The following is a 16,718-nucleotide window of genomic DNA, read 5'->3' as shown; positions in this document are numbered from 1 at the left end:
ACTTGTTGCTGCCATAGATTATCTATCATACCATCAGGTAGTGCCTGTCTTGACTGCATCAAATCATTTGTAAAGAAGCTCGTTAGCTACAGTAGCCAGCTAAGTTAGCCAGCTAGCTAGCTAAAATAATAAAGCTATTTTGCTGCGCTCCCCAGTCCTTGTCCACAACAACTCAATCAGTGGAGGCTGGTGGGAAGAGCTATAGGAGGACAGGAATGTAGTGGTATCAAACATATGGAAATCACATGTTTGACTCAGTTCCACTTATTCCATTCCAGCTATTACAATGAGCCCATCCTTCTATTGCTCCTCCCACCAGCCTCCACTGAACTCCATTCATATGAAACAACAGCCTATCTGTTGGTTGATCATTGTAGCCTACCGACATAGGCTCACTTATAAAACGGTCATAAAGCTGTTTTATTAAAATGTTGAATGTAATGGTCTATCGCTGTAAGCTATGTAGCAATATCACATAGATCATTTCATTTTAGACAAAGCCTTTAAAAAATATATATTATAAGCCTTTATTTTCTCAAAATGAATACTCTTCCAAGTAATCAAATATTAATATCCATTCAGATATTCCAATAAGCGTGCCCATCCCTAGTTTAGAGTAAACAATTTCCATTGCAAAACATTTTGCTACCGACTAATGAATACACCCCAGGTACCCACTGATTCTTGAAGAATAGAAACGCCTCAAGCTTATAACTGTCTTCCCCTATCATAACTCAAGTATATGGTGGTTTTTCTCCATTGGAAGTGTTTGTGTTTGTTGCCAGTTGAGTCATTTAACAGGCATTGTATCTATAGCTTCCAGCATAGAATTAGGAATGAGAAAGCTAGCTAATAATTTAATAGGATCTCTATGGCTTCCAGTGTGTATGATGTCGATCTGATGTGCAATTCTCTTTAGGTAGCTAGGCTATTTGTTTTAGAAGGTATTACAATGTTAGTTTCTTTCAGAACGACATTGAGGCTGTGGATCCCAGGGGAAGGACACCACTCCACCTGGCTGTGTCGCTGGGACACCTGGAGTCAGTGAGAGTGCTTCTAAGACATGGCGCAGAAGTTACCAAAGAGAACACCAAGAATTGGACAGGTTAGGCTGGCTGTTCTCCATCACAAGCTACACTTATCCAAATGTAAATGTGTATTATTAATATTATGAATTCTGCATGCTATTTACATTTCCTTCAGAAAGTATTCACACACCTTGACTTTTCAACATTTTGTTGTGTTACAGCCTGAATTTAAAATGAATTAAATTGAGATTTGTGTCACTGGCCTACACACAATACCCCATAATGTCTAAATGGAATTATATATTTAGACATTTAAAAACTTTTTTTTTTTAAATTGAATATTCGAAACATACAATATACTTGCAGTGAAGCCGCTCAATAACTACATCATACCAGTCATCCAACAGATTCCCATTCAGAGCGACACACTGAAGAATCCAGGGTCAATGCCCTGCTCAAGGGCATGTTGACCAATCTACCACCAGGCCAAAAAACGTGAACCCGAACCCTCCAAGATTGACTGACCCGGTCTCTCCAGATCTCCTAACAGTACTATTTATAGGGTCAATTTTAGATCAATGCTATGCATTTTCAGCCATTCCTGAACCTGAGACCAGAAACCGGCTACCTGAGGGCAATACCAAAATAAATGGTCTATTGATTCTGTATCCTCACAACAAAATCTGCAGAGCTTCGATGATTTTATGCCCCAAACATTTTGTTGGTGGCAAGAATTCTATATAATAAGTTTAGCTGAAAAGCACGAAGTCTTGAATCTTACATTGTTTTATATATCAACTCTGTAGCATTATATATATGCACCCTGTACCATGGAATCGGTACATCAAAAATCTCTTTCCAACTATTTTGCAATCTGTATGGCACAGTTGTCAACATCCTGGTCCTGAAATGAAACTGGTATACTTTCCTATTTATGATGTTTTTATTCCTCCGCCAGTTTTGATCCTTTATATTGGGCAGACAGGCCAGTTCCCTACCTCCTGCCGCTGCCATCCGTCTCCTCCATTTTTGGGGCAATGGGGTAATCAATTGGTTGTACTCTTGGATTGAGCAGACCTTTCCGTACAATTCTGATAACTGCATGAAGGACATAACTCTACCATTCCAATTTACAATATCATTTAAGAACAAAATACCCTTTTCAGACATCTTTCCCATAAATACAGGTATTTTATCAACCAGCACATTTGAGTTCAGCCATAATATTTGTTGTAATATTTGTTCTATCTTTTCAAGGGGATGAAATTGAAATTGTAGCCAGCTCTGCAATGCTTGTTTGAAAAAGAGAGATACTTTGAAAAAAGTATCATTTTCAATTAATCGAAAATGAGACTTGGCAGTCTGCACAAAGACAAAAAGGCCATTTTTAAACAATGGATGAGCTTTTCTTAGTAATCTACTTGACAACCATTTAGGGTTCAAATAAAACTTTTGAATGAGTGAAGCTTTTAGAGAGAGGTTTAGTGCTTTTATATTTAATAATCTCAACCCACCCAATTCATATTCATTATATAGATAGGCACGTTTTATTTTGTCTACTTTAACGTCCCAGATAAACAAAATATTATTTGCTCGTATGATTTGAAAAACGAATCATCAGGAGTAGGCAGTGCCATAAGTAAGTGAGTAAACTGAGATATGACTAAGGAGTTAATCAGGGCAATTTTTCCATAAATAGACAGGTATTTACCTCTCCATGGTTGCAGGATCTTGTCTATTTTTACACGTTTTCTGTTGAAATTCATTGTGGAGAGCTTATTTATATCTTTTGTGATATGAATACCGAGTATGTCTACTTCACCATCAGCCCATTTTATAGGTAAACTGCAGGGTCATGTAAAAGTTGTATTTTTTAAGGATCCAATATGTAATATTGTACACTTATCATAATTAGGTTTTAGTCCAGAGAGTACAGAAAAGTTATCTAGATCTTCAATGAGACATTGCAGGGATCTAGCTTGCGGACTTAAAATAAAACTTGAGTCATCGGCATACATGGATACCTTTGTTTTTAAGCCTTGGATTTCTAATCCTCTAATGTTGTTATTGAATCTGATTTTAATAGCTAAAATTTCGATGGCCATAACGAATAGATATGGTGACAGTGGACACCCTTGTTTAACTCCTCTTGACAATTCAAAACTCTCATTAGTTACTATTTTACACCTGGGGTTGCTATACATTATTTTTACCCATTTTATAAGAGAATTGCCGAAATTGAAAAAATCCAGGCATTTATATATAAAATCCAGTCTTACTTTATCAAATGATCAATTTCATGATGTTCTATTATTTCTAGTAGTTGTCGTATATTATCTCCAATGTATCGTCCATGTAAAAAAAAAACATTTAAGCGTAAGGGGCCTCCAGTTTTTTAGATAGACTGGGTCTTTATATTTGCCATCTGGGTCTTGTTTTAATAATAGAGAAATCAGACCTTCCTGCTGAGTACCTGACAGACTACCATTTCTATAGGAGTAGTTAAAACAATCTAACAATGGAGCTTTTAGTATATCAAAAAATACTTGATATACCTCTACCGGTATGCCATCAAGCCCTGGGGTTTTTCCAGACTGAAAGGATTTAATAGCCTCAAAGTTCTTCCTCTGTAATTTGGCCTTCGCACAGATCTTTCTGTACATTTGTTAATTTTCCATTTTTTTATATTATTTGGAAAGAATTCCTTACCATAATCTTCATTCAGTGGGAAAGGATGAGACGGAAAAGAGAACATCTGCCTAAAATAATTAGCTTCCTCTTTTAAAATATCATTCAGAGAATCAAATATGACTCCGTCTTCAGTAACGAGTTTCTGCAAATTATTTTTGTTAGCGTTGAATTGAATGACCCCTGAAGGTACATTTAAAGGTATCCCAAACAATAAGGGGATTTGCTGAACCTATATTATACTGGAAAAATTCAGTTATAAATTATTTTGTCATAGTTAAAAATAAGTTGTCCTCCTGTAAACTTTGATTCAATTTCCAATATCCCCATCCATGTGGAAAATCTATAAGAGTTATGTGAATGCCAATTAGATGATGATCCGATCGCATTCTGTCTCCTATTAAACGTTTTTTAACCTTTGATGCAAGAAAGAAAGAGACAAAATAGTCAAGATGACTAGCTTGATTAAGTCTCCTCCATGTATATCTCACTGAGTCGGGTTTTTTGTCTGCAAATTCCACTATTTCTAATGTGTCCATAATATTTGTGATTTCCATAAGGGCACGGTGATGATAGTTTGTAGCGTGATGACCTTTACGGTCCATTGAGGTACTTAACAGTGTGTTATAGTCTCCTACCATAATGATTAGATCATTTGTTGCCTGTAAGTTCAATAAATTGGCATAAATGTTTTCGAAGAAGTGTGGATCATCCTGATTTGGACCATATAGATTAATGAGACAAATCTCTTTTTCGTCCACTTTCATATTCAAAAGGATCCACCTTCCTTGCGAATCATTCCTGACTATTTGCACATTCAGATCGAAATCTTTGTTAAACCTCTTACATCTAGACGTTCCGCTAGCGGAACACCACTCCAATATCCAATGATTGGGCGTGACATATGACTATTTTACAGCATTTTAAAGACAAGACTCTCCTTTATCTAACCACACTGTCCGATTTCAAAAAGGCTTTACAACGAAAGCAAAACATTAGATTATGTCAGGAGAGTACCCAGCCAGAAATAATCAGACACCCATTTTTCAAGCTAGCATATAATGTCACAAAAAACAAAACCACAGCTAAATGCAGCACTAACCTTTGATGATCTTCATCAGATGACACTCCTAGGACATTATGTTATACAATACATGCATGTTTTGTTCAATCAAGTTCATATTTATATCCAAAAACCAGCTTTTTACATTAGCATGTGACGTTCAGAACTGCATTCCCACCGAACACTTACGGTGAATTTACTAAATTACTCACGATAAACATTCACGAAAAACATAACAATTATTTTAAGAATTATAGATACAGAACTCCTTTATGCAATCGCGGTGTCCGATTTTAAAATAGCTTTTCGGTGAAAGCACATTTTGCAATATTCTGAGTAGGTAGCCCGGCCATCACGGGCTAGCTATTTTGACACCCACCAAGTTTGGTTCTCAGATTTACTATAAGAAAAATTGGATTACCTTTGCTGTTCTTCGTCAGAATGCACTCCCAGGACTTCTACTTCAATAACAAATGTTGGTTTGGTTCCAAATAATCCATAGTTATATCCAAATAGCGGCGTTTTGTTCGTGCATTCAAGACACTATCCGAAGGGTAAAGAAGGGTGACGCGCGGACGCGTATCGTGACAAAAAAATGCAAAATATTCCATTACCGTACTTCGAAGCATGTCAAACGCTGTTTAAAATCAATTTTTATGCGATTTTTCTCGTAAAAAAGCGATAATATTCCGACCGGGAGACGTCCTTTCCGTTCAAAGACTCAAAATCTAAAATGGACTCTTCACGTGCACGCGCGCACCCGTCTCATTGTTCTCAGATCGACCACTTACCAAATGCGCTACTGTTTTTCAGCCATGGCCTGCAGAGTCATCATTCAACGTTCTGGCGCCTTCTTAGAGCCTATGGGAGCCTCAGAAAGTGTCACGTTACAGCAGAGATCCTTTGTTTTGGATAGAGATGACAAAGAAGGCCAAGAAATGGTCAGACAGGGTACTTCCTGTACAGAATCTTCTCAGGTTTTGGCCTGCCATTTGAGTTCTGTTATACTCACAGACACCATTCAAACAGTTTTAGAAACTTTGGAGTGTTTTCTAGAAAATTGAGCCAAGATATTATCTGTGTAGCAAATCTGAGTAGGTTGATGTGTATGATATTGGATGTGATATAGTGAGAGTGTGTACGATGTCTGTATAAGAGTAAGACTATAATGTGTGGTGCCCAAATAAATAATAACTCTGCCAATTTGCATGGTTGAGTGTCTGTGTGTAACACGTAGTGCGTATAGCCTTAATATTCATAATGATAATTGTAATCCATATCGTATCACATCATTGTTACATCATAATTACCTTTAACATAATTGAAAAAAACATACCAGCATTTCCATAGCAATTGACGTTTCACATGATCATGAAAGAGACCTTGCATTACTCTAGAGACGGCTTCACTACATTACAAATGTATTCCGTACAATATGTTATTATTCCCCGAAGCTCCTATTCTGATATCTTCCCCTTGCTTGTTGTAGACAAATACTTGTAGACAAACTTGTAGACAAATACATAAAAAAGATAGACAAACAGTATACATATTAAATTATAAAACAGTTCTCAACAATAGAGGAAGAGAAGAGAGAAGGTGAGAGAAGAGAGCGAGATCAGGTGTGTGTGTGTGTGTGTGTGTGTGTGTGTGTGTGTGTGTGTGTAAGTCCGTATGTGTAAGCAGGCATGTAATTGAGTGTGTGTGTTCATATCCACTTCATAATGTTCAGATATTTTTACAGTTCCCATACCTTTTTTTCTTTTCGTAACCTGAAGTCCCTGTAGAATTTAGTACAGCCACAGTGTTATGGAGCTGTCTCGGAATAGCTGTCCATCTATAAAGATTATGTTAGGTCAGCGCCTAGTCACAAAAACAAAACATACAGCCATTTTCCAGCCAAAGAGAGGAGTCACAAAAAGCAGAAATAGAGATAAAATTAATCACTAACCTTTGATGATCTTCATCAGATGGCACTCATAGGACTTCATGTTACACAATACATGTATGTTTTGTGGCTCAGTTGGTAGAGCATGGTGTTTGCAACGCCAGGGTTGTGGGTTCAATTCCCACAGGGGACCAGTACGGGGGAAACAATTTATGAAATGCATGCATTCACTACTGTAAGTCGCTCTGGATAAGAGTGTCTGCTAAATGACTAAAATGTAAATGTAATGTTTTGTTCGATAAAGTTCATATTTAAATCCAAAAATCTCAGTTTACATTGGCGCGTTATGTTCAGTAATGTTTTGCCTCCAAAACATCCAGTGATTTTGCAGGGAGCCACATCAATTTACAGAAATACTCATCATAAACGTTGATGAAAGATACAAGTGTTTTACATAGAATTAAAGATACACTTCTCCTTAATGCAACCACTGTGTCAGATTTCAAAAAAGCTTTACGGCAAAAGCACACCATGCGATAATCTGAGTACAGCGCTCAGCCACCAAAACAAGCCATACAGATACCCGCCATGTTGTGGAGTCAACAAAAGTCAGAAATAGCATTATAAATATTCACTTACCTTGGATGATCTTCATTGGAATGCACTCCCAGGAATCCCAGTTCCACAATAAATGTTAGTTTTGTTTCGATAAAGTCCATATTTATGTCCAAATACCTCCTTTTTGTTCACGCGTTCAGTTCACTATTCCAAATGCACGAGCACTAAGATCAGATGAAAAGTCAAAAAAGTTCCATTACAGTTCGTAGAAACATGTCAAACGATGTATAGAATCAATCTTTAGGATGTTTTTATCATAAATCTTCAATAATATTCCAACTGGACAATTCTTTGTCTTTAGAAAGGAAAGAGAACGGAGCTCGTGCTTACGGCCGCGAGCGATCAACAACTCATGGCTTTCAGCCAGACCCCTGATTCCAACAGCTTTTATTCTCTCCCCCTTCACAGTAGAAGCCTGAAACAACGTTCTAAAGACTGTTGACATCTAGTGGAAGCCTTAGTAAGTGCAATATGACCCCACAGACACTGTATATTGGATAGGCAATCACTTGAAAAACTACAAACCTCAGATTTCCCACTTCTTGGTTGGATTTTTTCTCAAGTTTTTGCCTGCCATATGAGTTCTGTTATACTCACAGACATCATTCAAACAGTTTTAGAAACTTCAGAGTGTTTTCTATCCAAATCTATTAATAATATGCATATCTTAGCTTCTGGGCCTGAGTACCAGGCAGTTTACTCTGGGCACACTTTTCATCCGGATGTGAATATAGCGCCCCCAAGCCATAAGAAGTTTTAAGCACCCTTCCCCTGCTTTTGATCAGCTCCTTTTGTTGGTAGTGTTCAAATTTTGCGATGATCGGTCGGGGACCCTTGGTCTTGTCGCTCCGAGCTCCAAGTCTGTGTACTCGGTGGAAAGCCACCTTGTTTACAGTCTCTATAGGAAGTTTCAAGGCGGATTGCATGAATTCTCTGATCGCGCCCTCTGGATTATTGGATGCGTCCTCAGGAATCCCAGAATTTTTTTTATTTTCACGCATGCTACGACTTTGTATGTCTAGTAGCGACTCCTTCATCACCCTGTTTTCCCTGAGTAGACAATCCATTTTGTAATTGTGGATTTTTACCTTGGCTGTGAGTGTCTTGTTTTCTCTTTGGAGCGTGAGAATTTCACTCTGGCTGAACTCCAAACTCCCCCTCAGCCCTGCTACCTCCTCACTCAACTTTTCCAGTGTTGCATGGATTCCAGCCAGAGCACTAGCCTCTACCTCAATGGTAAGTAAATCGTCTGTGTCTGTAGATTAATCTGTTTTTCTTTTTTTGTCGGGTTAAAGTTATTTTGTGAGATAGTCAGATCTTTCCATGATGGAGTATGTTGTTCCTCCATAGCGTAAAGCTGTTGGTACTTGTCGATTTCCCTCAGGATCTCGTTTGTATCAGATAGGCTCTTTACTGCAACCAGTTGTTTTACGAAAAGATAACAATGAGTCTTTCCCACGACGACGACAGGTGTCTGTAGTACAGCCAGCTAGCACTCGGGGAATCCACGCAAAAAAGGAACACAAACTTGCAGTCCCAGCCGTAAAGGCTAACCGTGTCGTGGAATCCTTAGCAACAAAACTTTTAGTTCGGATTAAAATGCTTTAATATAAAATGCAACAAACCGAGTGTAGACAGTACAATGTTCTGTTGCTCGCTCTGATGACGTAACTCATTTTTACAAATTAATGAAAAGCTGAAATGTATTGAGTCAATAAATATTCAACCCCTTTCTTATGGCAAGCCTAAATTAGTTCAGTAGTAAACATGTGCTTAACAAGTCACTTAATAAGTTGCATGAACTCACTCTGTGTGCAATAATAGTGTTTAACTTGATTTTTGAATGACTATCTCAACTCTGTACCCCACACATACAATGATCTGTAAGGTGTGGTGGTTAATTTCTTTACTATCAAATGAGGAGAGACAAACTTATCACACAAGTCAGAATTATACTTAAACTGAATCTTTATTCACTTATTAATAAGGGAGCAGGTCAATACAACGCACACATATAAAGTGAATCGATTGAGTGCTCTACAATAATGATGGCTGGTCGACGATTCACGATCAAATGATTCGTTGAGAGACAAAAGTACAAAGGTATTTTATAGCCAAGATACACCCCTTTCAACCTACATGACGAACAACAGATATATAGAATGGGTCACAAGGTTAAGATTTGTATGAAAGATACCTATAATACATAGCAGACAGAATCTGCTGTGTCAACAGTTTTCCTTGTAGAGACCAGTGTCTGTCCCTCCGACTCCAAACTGGAACCATCTCTCCCTGGTACGGGATAGAGCAGAAACATTAACTCATGTTCTGGAATGCTCTGAGGAGTCCCATCCTCAGTAGAACACACACACAATAGTTAAGAATACTCTATTCTGTTGCATAAAACAACCATCTGATGCAATAAAAGTATTATAACATAGTCTTGCAGTTTTGCTCTCACAAAGGTCCCTCAGTCGAGTAGTGAATTTCAAACATAGATTCAACCACAAAGGCCAGGGAGGCTTTATAGTGCCTCGCAAAGAAGGATACCTATTGGTAGATAGGTTAAAACATTTTTTTTTTTTAAACAGACATTGAATATCCCTTTGAGCATGGTGAAGTTATTAATTACACTTTGGATGGTTTATCAATACACCCAGTCACTACAAAGATACAGGCGTGCTTCCTAACTCAACTGCCAGAGAGGAATGAAACCGCTCTGGGATTTCACCGAGGCCAATGACTTTAAAACAGTTCGAGTTTAATGGCTATGGTATGGAGTATCAACAACATTGTAGTTACTCAATAATACTAACCTAAATGTCAGAGTGAAAAGAAGGAAGCCTATAGAGATTTTTTTAAGAATAATGTGCAAATATTGTACAATCGAGGTGTATTTGTATTTATTGTGGGTCCCCATTAGCCAAGGGAGCAGCTACTCTTCCTGAGGTCCAGCAAAATTAAAAACATGACATTACATTTCAAATCAAATCAAATCAAATGTATTTATATAGCCCTTCGTACATCAGCTGAAATCTCAAAGTGCTGTACAGAAACCCAGCCTAAAACCCCAAACAGCAAGCAATGCATGTGAAAGAAGCACGGTGGCTGGGAAAAACTCCCTAGGAAAAACTCCTGAGAAAGGCCAAAAACCTAGGAAGAAACCTAGAGAGGAACCAGGCTATGAGGGGTGGCCAGTCCTCTTCTGGCTGTGCCGGGTGGATATTATAACAGAACATGGTCAAGATGTTAAAATGTTCGTAAATGACCAGCATGGTCAAATAATAATAATCATAGTAATTGTCGAGGGTGCAACAAGCACGTCCGGTGAACAGGTCAGGGTTCCGTAGCCGCAGGCAGAACAGTTGAAACTGGAGCAGCAGCATGGCCAGGTGGACTGGGGACAGCAAGGAGTCATCATGCCAGGTAGTCCTAGGGCTCAGGTCCTCCGAGAGAAAGAAAGAAAGAAAGAGAGAATTAGAGAGAGCATATTTACATTCACACAGGACACCGGATAAGACATTTCACAACACATTAAGTGTGGGCCCTCAGGCCACTACTCTACTACCACTACCCTACAACACAAATGTGTACGTCTGTGTATAGTGTGTATGGTGTGTATACAGTCTCCACTGTTCCATAAGGTGTGTTTTTTTTAATCTGTTTTTAAATCTGATTTTACTGCTTGCGTGAGTTACTTTATGTGGAATAGAGTTCCATGTAGTCATGGCTCTATGTAGTACTGTGGGCCTCATAGTCTGTTCTGGACTTGAGGATTGTGAAGAGACCTCTGGTGGCATGTCTTGTGGGGTATGCATGGGTGTCTGAGCTGTGGGCTAGTAGTTTAAACAGACAGCTCAGTGCATTCAATATGTCAATACTTCTCACAAATACAAGTAGTGATTAAGTCAACCTCTCCTCTACTTTGAGCCAGGAGAGATTGACATGCATATAATTTAATGTTAGCGCTCCGTGTACATTTAAGGGTCAGCCGTGCTGCCCTGTTCTGGGCCAATTGTAATTTTCTTAAGTCCCTCTTTGTAGCATCTGACCACACGACTAGATAGTAGTCCAGGTGTGACAAAACTAAGGCCTGTAGGACCTGCCTTGTTAATAGCGTTGTTAAGATAGAGCAGCGCTTTATTATGGACAGACCTCTCCCCATTTTAGCTACTGTTGTTTTGACCATGACAGTTTACAATCCAGGGTTACTCCAAGCAGTTTAATCGCCTCAACTTGCTCAATTTCTACATTATTCATTACAAGATTTAGTTGAGGTTTAATGAATGATTTGTCCCAAAAACAATGCTTTTATTTTTTGAAAGATGTAGGACTAATTTATTTACTGCCACCCATTCTGAAACTGACTGCAGCTCTTTAAGTGATTTCACTTGCTGTGGTAGCTGACGTATATAGTGTTGTGTCATCAGCATACATAGACAGACAGGCTTTTACTCCGTGCTAGTGGCAGGTCATTAGTAAAGATTGAAAAAAGTAAGGGGCCTAGACAGCTTCCATAGGGAATGCCTGACTCTACCTGGATTATGTTAGAGAAGCTTCCATCCAAAGCTTCCATCCAAAGAACCCCCTCTGTGTTCTGTTAGACAGGTAATTCTCGATCCACAATATAGCATGGGATGTAAAGCCATAACACCTATGTTTTTCCAGCAGCAGATTATGATTGATAATGTCAAAAGCTGCACTGAAGTCTAACAAAACAGCTCCCACAATATTTTTTATTATCAATTTCTCTCAGCCAATCAGTCATTTGTGTAAGTGCCGTACATGGTGAATGCCCTTCCCCATAAGCATGTTAAAAATCATCTGTTGTTAATTTGTTTACTGTGAAATAGCATTGTATCTGGTCAAACACAGTTTACTAAGGGTTGGTAATAGTCTGATTGGTCGGCTTTTTGAACCTGTAAAGGGTTATTTTCTATTCTTGGGTAGCGGAATGACTTTTGCTTCCCTCCAGGCCTGAGGGCACACGCTTTCCTGTAGGCATAGATTGAAGAGATGGCGAATAGGAGTGGCAATATCGTCCGCTATCATCCTCAGTAATTTTCCATCTAAGTTGTCAGACCCAGGTGGCTTGTCATTGTTGATAGACAACAATAATTATTTCACCTCTTCCACACTCACTTGGCCAAAACAATTATTTGTTTTGAATACATTTGTCATCACAGAAGTGTGGTATATGTTTAAATTAACTTCTCATCATAAACATGTTTGTGTGTAGTGCTGCAGGAGGCGGTCAGCACTGGTGACCCAGAGATGGTTCAGCTTGTGCTCCAGAGGAGAGACTACCTCAAAGCCTCTACAGCCCTGGGAGGAGTACCTGAGCTTCTGAGCAAGATCCGCGAGGTGTTCTCTCTCTCTGTTTGCTCCCCTCTCTGAAATGTTTTTACTCATACATTTACATTTAAAAAAATGTAAAGCTGCAAACTCATGCCTCTTTCCAATCCCCCCCAGTCCCCAGATTTCTACATGGAAATGAAATGGGAGTTCACAAGTTGGAGTAAGTTCTAGTTGATAACCCCCCCCCCCCATTAGAATGTGCCATGTGTGGATGTTTGAGACTTTGTTGTTTATGTTGCTTTCCCATCTGTTCCCAGTCCCCCTCGTGTCCCGGGTTTGTCCAAGTGATGTGTGTCGGATCTGGAAGAGTGGAGCCAGCCTGCGCGTGGACGCCACCCTGCTGGGCTTCGAGAACATGACTTGGATCAGAGGTCGTCGGAGCTACATCTTCAGAGGAGATGGTGAGTCCCCTTTTCCCTGAGTAAGGCTTTCACACAACAGTGTTCTACTGACCACTGTTTCAGCAGGCCGTCTCATCTTTTACCTCGTCATTTACTCTGTTGGCGTATGTTTCACAGTGTGTGCTTGTGCCCATTGGCAGATACCTGGACTGAGTTGTTGGAGGTGAACCATGACGAAGAGGTGGTGGACACGGACCGCTTTGACATCTCCCGGGAGATAGAGGATGTAACACTGGACTCCATGCAACCTGCCGAACAGGAAGTGGCCAAGCGGCTAACCACGCCCATCGTCAACACTTTTCTGGACACCAGGCACATTGCTTTTGAGAGGTAAGACCCAAGCCGTACTACACTTATCTGGTTTTTCTATTGTGTCATATTCAGTTGAAGTCGGAAGTTTACATACACTTAGGTTGGAGTCATTTAAACTTGTTTTTTAACCACTCCACAAATTTCTTGTTAACAAACTATAGTTTTGGCAAGTCGGTTAAGACATTTACTTTGTGCATGACACAAGTAATTTTTCCAACAATTGTTTACAGACAGATTATTTCACTTATAATTCACTGTATCACAATTCCAGTGGGTCAGAAGTTTACATACACTAAGTTGACTGTGCCTTTAAACAGCTTGGAAAATTCCAGAAAGGATGTCATTGCTTTAGAAGCTTCTGATCGGCAAATTGACATCATTTGAGTCAATTGGAGGTGTCAATTGTAGACCTCTACATGTCTGGTTCATCCTTGGGAGCAATTTCCAAACGCCTGAAGGTACCACGTTCATCTGTACAAACAATAGTACGCAAGTGTAAACACCATGGGACCACGCAGCCATCATACCGCTCAGGAAGGAGACGCGTTCTGTCTCCTAGAGATGAACGTACTTTGGTGCGAAAAGTGCAAATCAATCCCAGAACAACAGCAAAGTACCTTTTGAAGATGCTGGAGGAAACAGGTACAAAAGTCTCTATATCCACAGTAAATCGAGTCCTATATCGACATAACCTGAAAGGCTGCTCAGCAAGGAAGAAGCCACTGCTCCAAAACCACCATAAAAAAGCCAGACTATGGTTTGCACCTGCACATGGGAACAAAGATCGTACTTTTTGGAGAAATGTTCTCTGGTGTGATGAAACAAAAATAGAACTGTTTGGCCATAATGACCATCGTTATGTTTGGAGGAAAAAGGGGGAGGCTTACAAGCCGAAGAACACCATCCCAACCGTGAAGCACGGGGGTGGCAGCATCATGTTGTGGGGGTGCTTTGCTGCAGGAGGAAATGGTGCACTTCACAAAATAGATGGCATCATGAGGTAGGAAAATTATGTGGATACATCTCAAGACATCAGTCAGGAAGTTAAAGCTTGGTCGCAAATGGGTCTTCCAAATGGACAATGACCCCAAGCATACTTCCAAAATTGTGGCAAAATGGCTTAAGGGCAACAAAGTCAAGGTATTGGAGTGGCCATCACAAAGCCCTGACCTCAATCCCATAGAAAATTTGTGGACTGAAAAGGCGTGTGCAAGCAAGGAAGTCTACAAGCCTGACTCAGTTACACCAGCTCTGTCAGGAGGAATGGGCCAAAATTCACCCAACTTATTGTGGGAAGCTTGTGGAGGGCTACCCAAAACGTTTGACCCAAGTTAAACAATTTAAAGGCATTGCTACCAAGTACTAATTGAGTGTATGTAAACTTCTGACCCACTGGGAATGTGATGAAAGAAATAAAAGCTGAAATTAATAAATCTCTCTACTATTATTCTGACATTTCACATTTTTTAAATAAAGTGGTGATCCTAACTGACCTAAGACAGGGAATTTTTACTAGGATTAAATCTCAGGAATTGTGAAAAACTGAGTTTAAATGTATTTGGCTAAGGTGTATGTAAACGTTTGACTTCAACTGTAAGTCTTCGTTGAAGGACAAGTAGACTTGTACAGGGTTTTATAGAAACAGGACTCCAAATTGTTTTCCACAGAAATAAGTCTGGGATTTGGGGTTGGAGGAGTGACAAAACGGAAGTTGTCAGTGGTTTCGAGGCTAAGGTTTGTGCATTTATTATAACATTCTTGTCCTGTTAATGTTTAATTATTTTGTTGCTTGTCTAGATTTACTGACCTTACACAAGTCCCTTTCTTTAAAGCTGCAATCAAATCAAATCAAACTTTATTTGTCACATGCGCCGAATACAACAAGTGTAGACTTTAACGTGAAATGCTTACTTACAAGCCCTTAACCAACAGTGCAGTTCAAGAAGAGTTAAGACATTATTTACCAAATAGACAAAAATAAAAAGTAATAATAAAAAGTAACACAATAAGAATAACGAGGCTATATACAGGGGACACCGGTACCGAGTCAGTGTGCGGGGGTACAGGTTAGTTGAGGTAATTTGTACATGTAGGTGGGGGTGAAGTGACTATGCATAGATAATGAACAGCGAGTAGCAGCAGTGTACAAAAGGGAGGGGGGTCAATGTAAATTGTCCGGTGGGATTTTATTAATTGTTCAGCAGTCTTGTGGCTTGGGGGTAGAAGCTGTTGAGGAGCCTTTTTGTCCTAGACTTGGCGCTCTGGTACCACTTGCCGTGCGGTAGCAGAGAAAACAGTCTATAACTTGGGTGACTGGAGTCTCTGACAATTTTATGGGCTTTCCTCTGACACCGCCTATTGTTTAGCTCCTGGTTGGCAGGAAGCTTGGCCCCAGTGATGTACTGGGCTGTTCGCACTACCCTCTGTAGCGCTTTACGGTCATATGCCGAGCAGTTGCCATACCAGGCGGTGATGCAACCAGTCAGGATGCTCTTGATGGTGCAGCTGTAGAACCTTTTGAGGATCTGGGAACCCATACCAAATCTTTTCAGTCTCCTGAGGGGAGAAGGTTTTGTTCTACCCTCTTCACGACTGTCTTGGTATGTTTGGACCATGATAACTCGCTGGTGATGTGGACACCAAGGAACTTGAATCTCTCGACCCGCTCCACTACAGCCCTGTCGATGTTAATGGGGGCCTGTTCGGCCCGCCTTTTCCTGTAGTCCACGATCAGCTCCTTTGTCTTGCTCACATTGAGGGAGAGGTTGTTGTCCTGGCACCACACTGTCAGTTCTCTGACCTCCTCCCTATAGGCCATCTCATCGTTGTCGGTGATCAGGCCTACCACTGTTGTTTTGTCAGCAAACTTAATGATGGTGTTGGAGTCATGTTTGGCCACACAGTCATGGGTGAACAGGGAATACAGGAGGGGTCTAAGTACACACCCCTGAGGGGCCCCAGTGTTAAGGATCAGTGTGGCAGACATGTAGTTGCCTACTCTTACCACCTGGGGGCGGCCCGTCAGGAAGTCCAGGATCCAGTTGCAGAGGGAGGTGTTTAGTCCCAGAGTCCTTAGCTTTGTGATGTGCTTCGTGGGCACTATGGTGTTGAACTCTGAGCTGTAGTCAATGAACAGCATTCTCACGTAGGTGTTCCTTTTGTCTAGGTGAGAAAGGGCAGTGTGGAGTGCGATTGAGATTGCATCATCTGTGGGTCTGTTGGGGCGGTATGCGAATTGGAGTGGGTCTAGGCTGTCCGGGAGGATGCTGTAGAAACAGTAATAAAGCATGCTCCCCACCCCTGTTTTGGTAAAAGGCTGAGGGATGACCAAGCTATAGATGTGTTGGACTGACCATCCATGA

The 16,718-nt window shown here is 40.2% G+C and overlaps 1 protein-coding gene across 2 annotated transcripts in view; it reads left to right on the top strand.

Moving 5' to 3' along the window:
• The window catches only part of LOC115164849 (ankyrin repeat domain-containing protein 13A-like), a 38,978-nt gene that overhangs the window by 15,663 nt on the left and 6,597 nt on the right, over positions 1 to 16,718 (top strand). For both annotated transcript variants that reach the window (XM_029717716.1, XM_029717715.1), the window contains exons 2-7: positions 970 to 1,105; positions 12,525 to 12,649; positions 12,758 to 12,803; positions 12,901 to 13,044; positions 13,185 to 13,374; positions 15,024 to 15,090. In XM_029717716.1, coding sequence (XP_029573576.1) covers positions 970 to 1,105; positions 12,525 to 12,649; positions 12,758 to 12,803; positions 12,901 to 13,044; positions 13,185 to 13,374; positions 15,024 to 15,090 — 708 coding nt within the window. The remainder of the gene's footprint in view (positions 1 to 969; positions 1,106 to 12,524; positions 12,650 to 12,757; positions 12,804 to 12,900; positions 13,045 to 13,184; positions 13,375 to 15,023; positions 15,091 to 16,718) is intronic.

The sequence above is a fragment of the Salmo trutta genome, chromosome 27 (assembly GCF_901001165.1).
Source record: "Salmo trutta chromosome 27, fSalTru1.1, whole genome shotgun sequence".
NCBI classification, from domain to species: domain Eukaryota; kingdom Metazoa; phylum Chordata; class Actinopteri; order Salmoniformes; family Salmonidae; genus Salmo; species Salmo trutta.
This window is presented reverse-complemented; position numbering and strand designations above follow the sequence as displayed.